The sequence below is a fragment of the Oryzias latipes genome, chromosome 16, assembly GCF_053564925.1.
Source record: "Oryzias latipes strain Hd-rR chromosome 16, Olatipes_Hd-rR_3.1".
Classification (NCBI taxonomy): Eukaryota; Metazoa; Chordata; class Actinopteri; order Beloniformes; family Adrianichthyidae; genus Oryzias; species Oryzias latipes.
The window spans coordinates 24742107-24752337 of NC_136252.1; the positions used below are offsets into that span (position 1 = coordinate 24742107).

Consider the following 10231-nt stretch of genomic DNA (forward strand, 5'->3'; position numbering starts at 1 on the left):
CTGGGAAGACTTTTAAAACAGATCAAAAGATGAATGGAGTGGGACTTTTAAAATATAGAAGTGGAAGTTGTATAGATTCGCTCACATTAGCAAATGTTAACATTCTGTGTTGTCACATATCAACCCTAGGAGGCAGAAAGTAAACCGCAGTGCCGGAGGTTGCAGCTCAAAGACATTATTCCAACGGTGATGCAGAGACTCACAAAGTATCCATTACTACTGGAGAATATTGCAAAGAACACAGGTGACTCTCATTCCCTTCCTACACTATTTTCTCCTGCTAAAGTGAAGCAAATCGTTTGAATGCTGGCACACAATAATCATTAGGTTGTTTTTTTATTATTTTTATTTTAAGTCTATATTTTAACTGAAGAATCATGTGAAATAATGAGGATGTGTGGATTTTGGGTTCAGGTTTGTTAGACATGTTCTGCTTTTCTTAAAACCTGTGTCTTCTCTGCAGACAATTCAAACGAGAAGGAGAGGGTTGAGAAGAGCGCAGAGTGCTGCAAGAGGATTCTCAATCATGTCAATGATGAGGTCAAAAAGATGGAGAACCTGTTGGTGAGCAGCATGCACGTCCCACTCAAAGATGTTATTAAACAACTGTTAAGAATCTGTTGAAGTTCAAGTTAAGCTCCTAGGTTTTGTTTGGTTTAACTACCTTCACTTTATTTCTGAACGTTTAATCTTTATTATTGTCTCCAGATTCTGAAGGAGTATCAGCGCAAATTGGACACATCAGGGCTTAAAACGAGCAATGACCTTTATGTTGAATATAAGGTACTCTCTGTCCAACAAAGTTAGTTTTCAGTAAACTATCCTGCCTCAATTTGTTCTCATTCCTTTGTTTTTGTTTTTCCAGAATATTGACCTGACTCAGAGGACAATGCTTTATGAAGGTCCTTTAATTTGGAAAGTTACCAGAGAGAAAGCTGTTGGTAAGAAAACAGTTTGATACATTTGAAAGGAAAACGGTCAGCCTCACCTGAAAACTAAATGTGGCTCATTAAACCAAATAAACAGCAGTAAAGCAGTGGAAGCCACTAACTTTTGCACCTTACGTTTATGTCGAATGTAGAACAATTTCTTTTTGTTACCCAAAAGAGTCCCACTTATGTCAATACTTATTTTTGGCTAAGTGTTGTGGGTTTTTATTCCCCTTTTTGATATTTGAATATTGAAATCGGTGCAATAAGGAAACAGTGCTGTACTGCAGATGGTTGAGCTTTGTTTCCCCTTTAATAAAGGATTCAAAACTTTGAAGACTGTGAAGATGTCGTGAACCCAAAGTTCATTTAACAGATTATAATTTAAAGAGGTGGAACTGAGTGTTCTAGATCCACATGCTGCTAACAGTTATATCACCCCTCCTGTGTGCCTCCCACCTTTTTAGATGTACAGTGTGTGCTGCTAGGAGACATGCTGGTTCTTCTGCAGAAGCAAGATGACAAGATGGTCCTCAAGTGCCAAAGCAAGAGTACTTATGCACAGGATGGCAAACAGATGCTAAGCCCCATTATTAAGCTGGACTCTGCTTTCCTCCGGGACGTAGCAACAGGTTAGCCAAGCATAGCAAAGCTAGTTGACTTACAAAAACAGGTCTTTAAAAAAAAAAAAAACAACTCACCTTTATGTTGTTGTTTTCAGATCCAAAAGCTTTCTACGTCATATTTGCGTGGGAAAGTGGTGCTCAGATCTACGAACTAGTTACTCAGACTATTGGGGAAAAGAAAACGTGAGTGTCAAAGAAGTTTGTAAGTTGGATAAACCTAATCCAACATCACATGGTAACCCTGTTTGTTTGGATCTTAGCTGGACAGACAGAATACAGTCAGCAGTGGATGATCTTAAGAAGAGCGGAGCAACCATTAAGTTGATGCTGCCTACAATGGCTGGAGGAGTTCCATTAAGTCCCACCATGTATGGAAAAAATAAAAAAGAACACACAAAACAAAACCCTTTTTTGCCAGCCCAAAATAATGATTTCCAAAATCCCATTTCTTTTGCTTCAATGTCTCCATCAGGCCAAATGCCTCTTTGAGCCCAACAGATAACGGAAGTTTGAAAATCAGCGTTGGTGAGTCCACACTTGAACTTAAAACTAAAAAGAAATCATTTCATTTATGTCAACGTTCGTGTTTACCTTTTGGGAAGGCTTAAAGCAGCCATGTTTTCATCTTTAGATCAAGACAAGGACAGCTTGACTGACCACAAGACCTCAGATCCCAGGCACAGGCTGATAGATTTCCTTTCAGTCGAAAGCTTCGACCTGTTAGCCCATTCCAACAGCCTTCAGGAGAAGGTGGCCGATGATGCTTTGGATGAAGGTGAGGACGTCTCCTTTGACTTCTTTTGCTCATTTTGGAGAGGAAAGCATGTCAAATTTGATGTGATTCCCATGTTTTGATGTCACTCGGATTTATTTGTATTTTGTTGACAAAAATAGCATCCCAAGTTTTTATCTATTTCCTCTTATTATAAAACCAGATTACGTATACATTTTTATATTGTTTACCTTTTTCAGTCAGGTCACTGAAAAGACTATTGATCGGCAGCATCAGTTTATCAGAAGACTCAGAATTAGATGTAGAAATCAAAGTAAAACAAGCAGAAGAGCCCAATCAGGAAGGAGACGCGGCTTCTCTACCAGGTAAACATTGCTTTATTATCAATTTTTAGCAAATTAGCTCATGGGTTTTTGGAGATCCAGAGCCTCCAACGTAAAGCTAGAAGACAAAAAATGCATTTTTCTGCTAGCATAAATCTGATGTAAACCTCAGTGCAAAGGTTTTGCCATTGTTGATCACCTCTAAATAACTAGAGGATCCATTCAAATAGCCTCTCTGTTCACAGAAGAAGGTCAGAGCACAGACAAAAGCCCAGAAGAGCAGACCGCCAGCACCGCCAAAAGCGAAAGTCCTGAAAAAGAAGAAAAAGAAGAGGAGGACAAGAGCATCAGTGCACCCCTGGTGCTCTCTCAGGAGAGGAGAGAGGAAGTCTGCAGAAGGCTGTGCAGCTTGGAGGAACAAATAAAGAGACTGCAGGTGAATAGCAGGAGATATTAGAGGACAGACTGTATGATGGGCTGATAGATTTGAGACAACCAAAGATTGGAGCTGAGTGGAAAGAGACAGAGAAGCAGGTATTTAAGCCAGGATAACTTAAGTAAGGATCCAACAAGGGACAAAATGGGGCCAAATGGCACCTTAGAGAAACTAGAGAATAGAAAAGCATTTAACCACTGCTGTTACTGCTTTGCTGAAAATTGCCTGGTGAAATTGGACTTTTCTAAAACGGTCGTTTTGTCCAAAACCTGCAATGGGATGTGTCAGGAAAACAGCGAGGCAGATGAAGAGAGGATGTTGAGGAGAGGATTGCGTTTATCTCTAAGTGGGTTGTTCTCTGTTTCTAAGGTGGTATTGATTTTGTTTTGTAGACTGTAGAAGAGGCGCACCACAAACTGCAGGAGGCCCTTTCCAAGTTCACTCTAGAAGGGGGCAACTTTTAGTAAGGCAACTTTGCTTCTCCAGGTGAGATCATTTGAACTTGATTTCTTTAGGTTCTTCATTACTAGAGGCCAATGTGAGGATTTCAGAGCTCTTCTTGTTTTGTAATACAAAATCCATTCAATAAAACATCAAAAGAAGATTGTTTTTAACATGATCATAACTGTAATGTATGTATGTCACGTATGAAGTAATGCTGGAAGTAATAATGATAATAATACTCTGTGTGCCGTTCAACATGTCCTGTTCTTCTCTCTAGGTTCCCACTGGTTCTGGTTCGCTTTCAGAGGCTTCCCTGCAGACAAACTTTCTTATGTCCCTGATACACGTTAGCTGGATCCTTGTCGCTTTTATTCTTTCATTCACGGCTTCTTGCGGCCAAAATTAAGTTTAGATTCTGTCGGTTTGGTGCACAGTCCAGTGGTTCAGTAATAGAACATTGGCACTGTGTGAAAATTTGTATGCACAGTTTACCAAAAAACAAAAAAAATCTTTTCATTGGGATTTAGGTTTTTATTTTTTGTGGAGATGATGCAAAAAGCAATATTTTGGTCTGAGTCAGAACTCTGCCTATTAAATTGTAATGACTGCATTCTGCTGTAACACACAAATGCACACCGAGACATGCAAGCTGTAAAGTGGTTTTCAGAAACGCCAAAAAATAATAACATTGTACAGTAAATGATTAAGCCTTAATAATTTTATGTAGCAATAGATGTATTGAGAAATGAATGCTGATATATATCTATATATATTGTTCCTTATATCTATGCCAAAGTACAGGAGAGATGCACTTTTATTTCTTGATCAAAACAAGTTGAGAAGACATTTTTTTTTCTGTTTGTGTGACTTCGGCTCTCTATTTCGAAATGCTTTTTGATCAGATGGGCTTAAGAAAACAGCCCTCATATTTACAAAGACACATTTGTGTAACAAGGAAGGACCTTTTTGCTTTGATAGATTTGCTTGTTCATGAAAAGGCATTTCTAAAAAGTGAAACTATAGACAATCATGCTTTTGATAACGGAGGCTTGTTTGTATGTATTGCTTTTAGTGTTTATTCCTCCGAGTCTGGTTAGGTCAGCGGGTTGCCTCATCTGAATGAGACTGTTACAACACTGGGGCTGAAATGGAGAGAAGCAGCTGGACGGGAACAGCAGAAAACCTGGGATATATGATGGAGACCGAGCGATTTTAGGGGGTTTGCTTTTGGTTTCAACTGCTTCAACTATATAGTCATGAGAGTGCTGTGCAGATGAAATACTTTGGCATGGAGACACTCAGCCCTTTTCTGCAACAATTCCTGCAATGTTACCTTCTCCTAGACAGTTGGCAGTTACTGATCTATTTTGATTTAAGCACATAAACCGACCTGGATCTTAGGAGTTTTTCCCTGATTATTACAAAAACACCTTCCCTGGTAGCACTATTAATGATAAAACTGAGCTTTCTTTTGCATTTGACTGATCAGTTGCTTGTAATTATTGTTTTTGTGGCATCATTTTTATCATGGAGGCTGTATACCAGGACCAAATGCATAGAGATCCTTATTGGAGCTACAAAAACAAAAAAACTCAAACCAAAATTCCTCCTCTCTCCTTTAATTTACATTTACTTCTGTGAGGAAAATTAAAATAATTTCTCACAAGGAGAACTACAGTGAAAGGGCTTTTAGTGGCCTCTTGAATAAAAGACTAAAGAGCAAACCTGAAGTTGGACTCGTGGGACCTGAGCTTTCAATACAGGGAAAAGGAAAAGAGGAGGAAGGAAGGAAGGAAGGAAAGCTGCAGACAAATGCTCCTCTTTCTGACATTGAGATCAGGTTCACTACCTTTTAGATTCACTTACATTGGTGTTGCAGAGAATTCCACCCAATGAACCTACTGAACTGCAGTGCTTTTTAAATCAATCATAGCTTTGTTTTGGAACATTACTCCCATTCTTTTCTTCCTCATAAAAACTGTATGTGCCATTGTTACCTTGAGGAAAAGAGCAGTGGTCTCTCTTGATGGCATCATAGGCTTTCTGCTGGACATTTTTCCAATCATGGTTTTGTTTTCATTTGATTTTTCGTATGCAAGTTAGGGAAGTTTGATGTGATATTTTATAGAACGGCTTTGCAGAGATGTACTATATGTATGCCAAATATGTGAAATAAACTTTACTAAATGAATTTACCAGCCATGCATATGTGTAACAATAGATTCTCTTACTGTCAGAATGCACTCAAGCTAAATAGCACATTGTGGGAAACATTTATAACTGTAGACGCTGATGAAAGTCAACTTCCCCTTGAGTTTTATTGACCATTTTAGGCACTTCCTCTTTTCTGTTTTTATGTAGGATGTATTGATTTTTCCCCCCCCCATTGTTTTTCTTTTAAACGTATGTGTTTAGGGCTTTGCCTTTTTATTTCCTTTACATTCGGTTGTATTGGTAGATTTTTAGGACCAGCTTCATACAGTTGATTAAAAAAAGGCAAGATTTCTTCCACATTATGAAATATTATATGATGACCTACTATGTTGATTAAAAGTAACCTTTTTTTTCCCCATCTCCCTTTTTATCCGCTCTATTTGAGCTCATTGAAACATCTATTTCCATTTAGGAAAAAAGAAAAAAAACCTGCTCCCTGTCATCATAGCCTCAGACTTTTTGTGTGTTTTGTTTTTCGAAATGAATATCCAGGAACTGTATTGTGTATTTGTTGTGAACATTAATTATGTAAGAGGCTCTAAATTGATGTATATCTAAGAAAATTTGTGGTACTTTTTTAATTCTTTATTTTTAAATAAACTGGGGACATTCAACGCTGTTTTGTTTTTATATGCTTAACAGCTGAAAATGCTTTAAATTTGATGGTAATTTTTGATATTTTATTATTTTATTTAGAAGTTTAAGTCGAGAAATTATTTCTATGGTTATTCATGCATGTTTATTCTTTAAGGAAAAACACACTGTTAGTAGAATAACAAACAGTTAATTCTGGGTGTATTCTCTGAATAAAAGCCATGTGGTTTTTACAAATATTAAGCATTTTGTAATATAATATTAAGATGGCTTTAGCTGTTTTTCCACTGCAGTTAAACGTTATTGTTAAATAAAAAACACTTAGTTTGGCTGTCCATACATTCATATTATATTCTTAACCTGGTGAAGAGCAAACCCAGCTGCTGCTTGGCGAAGGCGGGAAACACCCTCAACAGGGCCACGCACACAAAAAAGGTCCCAGCCAGGATTTGAACCAGGACCAGCTTGCTGTGAATTGAGAGCGCCAGTCACTGCACCACCAAACGTGACAAACGGCCTGAAAGTAGTATGCCTGCACCTCTGTGCCTGACAGTTGGGATGATGTGTTCATCCAAAGAATGGTAAATGGCGAATACTTATATAGTTCTTTCTACCCTCTTTCGAAGGCCCAAAGTGCTTTACAGTCGCAGTCCAATTCACACACTGATGGTGGCTCCGCTGCCGAACACTGGTGCCAACCTCCCACCAAAGGCAAGGTGGGGTACAGTGTCTTGCCCAAGGACACTTCGACACACGCGCGTGCAAGGCAGGAATCGAACCTGCAAACTTACAATGATGGGTCGACCGCCCTACCGCTGCACCACAGCCACCACATTGTCACTTTGGTCTCATCTTTAAACACATTACATTTACCAAGAAGGTTTGCATAATATCCTGATACAATTTTAAAAAATCAAAACCAGTGTTTGTAGCAAGAAATACTACCAGCAAATTTTTTTGTTGCTATTAAAGCGTTATAATTCAAGTAAATAAGCCAACTGAGACCTCAATAGTGTCAGTTGTTTTCTGAAACAAGTTAGGAAACCTCTTTCACAGTGAAATGGTCTTTTCACTCTTTCAAATGAACAGGCAAGATGCAAATTCACATGTGAGATATCTGATGAAACATCTGGTTCTATGAACGGCCCCCTCTGCTGCTTACCATGACTTTCTCTCACTGTTCCCACATTTTGATCACTTTTGTTTACACGAGTGGTGACATTAATCTGTTTGCCAGTGATCTACGGTTACCTAGAAATGTTTTAAAAAGGTTTAAAAAAACCTTCATAACTGTTGGTCCCACTTCACTTCAGTTTTTGTTTTTCCGTTGCCAAATACATGTCTAACATTTAAAGTGTATGTTCAGATAGAAAGTGTTTTTTTTTTTGCAAAACGGGGGCGGTCCAAAATCTTTCAAGCATGAATCCTGACAGAGGCTGAAAAGATCACGAGGGATCACAAAAAGAGAAGAGGGGCTAAGGAGATCAAGAAGTTATCGAGTTTTTTCAGCAAATATTTTGTTCCAAAAGAGAACATGGCGATGTTTTTGTTCTTTGTCAGTTGCAGCATGTTGGGTAGGTCATTTACTTCAATTTTTTTTTCTAATTGTTTTTTTCCCCTCCTTTTATAAGATTAAATTGAAAAAAATGGATCATTTAAATTCAAATATTGTTCATATTCATGTTCATGAAGAACAATTGACTCCAGGCTTCTGCATATCAGTTTTTGTTCCAAATGTGTTTAATGTTTTATTCAGTTTGAGTTTTGCTTCAGTGACCCACACTTCCTGTCTGAGCAGATGGCTCTGCTGTCTTTTTTGCTTCTCTAGTTTTGTTCTGACTGTATAGTTTTGCTTTGTTTTTACATTTTTTTTGTAAGTTGTTTTAAAGATCCATCAAATAACATCTGAAAATGATGTACTGGTTTGTCCCACAGGTGGTATCGTTGAAGCTGAGGTGGTTTTGGGGATGGACAGGCCCTTTCAGAGGATTCGGCTCTCTGACAGAGCTGAGCTGAAATGCTGCTTCCAGAACTGGGATAAAGGTTTCCATTGGGTCAAGAGTAAAAAAGCCTCTGAAAGGGTGGAAGAGGTTGCCATGTCCGAGCTTGTGACAGCGACCACTCGAATGCCGATCAAGAACAACTGCAGCATTCTGACCTTCAAGTCAGTGCAGCTGAACGACACTGGGATGTACCTGTGCCGGCTGAACGTGAGCTTCATCCACACACATGGCACCTACATGCAGGTCTATGGTGAGTATGCAGGGTGGGTGAGGGAAATCAAGAGAACTCTCAGCACTTCTTACTCATAAGCCATAAATCCTGTTAACTGTGGCCTAAGAGCTTTGTGGAAAGCAGTGTCGATACATGTTGCAGAGCAGCTAACCGTTACATCATGAGAAGGTCCTGGTTGCACAATGTTGCCCAATAGTTCACTAAAAAAAAAAACACCGGATCAAATATTACAAAACTTTTCAAGGTGATCCAAACACCATATATTCATTTCAGTTATAGATGGCAGTTTGGACTCTTTCATTTGACAGAAATGCTTACTTTTGCTCCTCTGTTTTGTTATAGAAAGTGTTCTTTGTGTTCAGAAAGTCAAATAACTTTAAGATCAATTGTTTTGAAAGTATTGGAAGTACCGGTAATTTTTTTTGCATTGAATTTACTTTTTTTTTTTTAAGTTTTGCACTTGTTCCCTCAAATGAAAGTTTTTATGAGCTTGTTTAGGTTTGACACTTGAACCCTGTCTGAATATCTAGTGCCAATGGAAAAAACGATCAATCTCAGTGAAAGCACCAAAAACCTTATCCTGATGACTGAAGGAATCCTCCTGTTTCTGTGTGTGGTGGGCCCATCCTTCCTCTTTCTGTCTAAGGTCAGAAACTCCTATGATGATACGTTTTCATATTCAGTGTTTTTCAAAGAGCTGTGTGGAAGTTTTAGAAATTCAGCTACTCCGTGGCTATGTATAGCCATGTATTTCTGAAATATCCCTTCTATGCAAATTTGCACACTGTAAACAATTAGCAATTTTGTGCTTTGTTTTTTTCACAGAAAAAACATGAAAATAAACAGGTGATGAAGAAAGAAAAAATGGAGGAAGAAAACATTTACCAGGTAATCCTCATATTACTCATCACATTCAATCCACAGCAGAAATTTGAAACATGTTTTTCCAAACCTTTTTCTACACATTTCATATAAATCATATAATCCCTTACTTGATTTCCTTTGGTCTTTGTGTTTTCAGGGGCTAGATTTGGATGACTGTTGTACAGCATATGACCATATTGAGCGTCCCCAGGGATATGGGCATTACCAGGATGTGGGCACCACTGTCAAAGAGGGGGAAGAAATCCAGCTGGAAAAACCCTGAAGGAAAGTTGAGGGAAAAAAAGCCACCAGGCCCTTTGGAGATTACACAGCAGCCACATTGAGCTTTTGCCAGCATATATATATATATATACTTTTTTTTTAAAATATGCCATGTATTTTAACAAATATATGTATTTTGCTAAGCAATTTATATACTTAAATGAATTAAAAAAAAAAGATTTCTAAAAATGGGCTGTCAAAATGTAGATAATTCACTTGAGAAAAAGCATAGCAAGTATCCCAGCGTAGGGAGCACACTATAGGTAAATTGAAACATTTTTAGTTTGCAACATATAGATCGTATAAAAAAATTAACCCGAGTTTTTCGTTGTTTTTTTTTTTTGGGGGGTTTCTAAAAAACACAAATTATTATATTTTCCAATCTTAGGAAGAAATCTTTGAAGATGTGAATAATAACAAATCTAATGAACTCCACAATTTCTGTGTGAACAAATTATTTTTAAAAAGTGTGACCACTTCTGAATGATCTGCACAGAAACTGAAATTAGTATTGATCTATTTTTAAATGTTGTCATGTTTGCTAGGTAAGT

At 37.9% G+C, this 10231-nt stretch overlaps 2 protein-coding genes across 12 annotated transcripts in view; both read left to right on the forward strand.

Annotated features, from left to right (window-relative positions):
* arhgef1 (Rho guanine nucleotide exchange factor (GEF) 1) overlaps positions 1-6319 on the forward strand; it is a 43999-nt gene extending 37680 nt beyond the window's left edge. For all 11 annotated transcript variants that reach the window (XM_011485514.4, XM_011485517.4, XM_078933585.1 and 8 more), the window contains 13 exons: positions 130-244; positions 464-564; positions 709-783; positions 866-941; positions 1397-1561; positions 1651-1738; positions 1816-1923; positions 2028-2080; positions 2187-2330; positions 2528-2653; positions 2857-3047; positions 3440-3533; positions 3769-6319. In XM_011485514.4, coding sequence (XP_011483816.1) covers positions 130-244; positions 464-564; positions 709-783; positions 866-941; positions 1397-1561; positions 1651-1738; positions 1816-1923; positions 2028-2080; positions 2187-2330; positions 2528-2653; positions 2857-3047; positions 3440-3511 — 1314 coding nt within the window. In that variant the 3' untranslated portion in view covers positions 3512-3533; positions 3769-6319. The remainder of the gene's footprint in view (positions 1-129; positions 245-463; positions 565-708; positions 784-865; positions 942-1396; positions 1562-1650; positions 1739-1815; positions 1924-2027; positions 2081-2186; positions 2331-2527; positions 2654-2856; positions 3048-3439; positions 3534-3768) is intronic.
* A 1382-nt stretch (positions 6320-7701) lies between these two features.
* Positions 7702-9830, forward strand: cd79a (CD79a molecule, immunoglobulin-associated alpha). Its single transcript, XM_004078238.5, has 5 exons — positions 7702-7873; positions 8235-8552; positions 9065-9180; positions 9360-9422; positions 9556-9830. The coding sequence occupies exons 1-5, from the start codon at positions 7834-7836 to the stop codon at positions 9679-9681; spliced, it is 663 nt and encodes a 220-aa protein (XP_004078286.1). The 5' UTR covers positions 7702-7833; the 3' UTR covers positions 9682-9830.
* Positions 9831-10231: the final 401 nt, after the last annotated feature.

What these genes read in the sequence shown, in the direction of transcription:
- cd79a (XM_004078238.5), top strand. Translation starts at nt 7,834, where the DNA reads ATGGCGATGTTTTTGTTCTTTGTCAGTTGCAGCATGTTGG. An exon ending in TGTCAGTTGCAGCATGTTGG is followed by an intron (nt 7,874 to 8,234) that starts GTAGGTCATTTA and finishes TTTGTCCCACAG; the next exon opens with GTGGTATCGTTGAAGCTGAG. An exon ending in CCTTCCTCTTTCTGTCTAAG is followed by an intron (nt 9,181 to 9,359) that starts GTCAGAAACTCC and finishes TTTTTTTCACAG; the next exon opens with AAAAAACATGAAAATAAACA.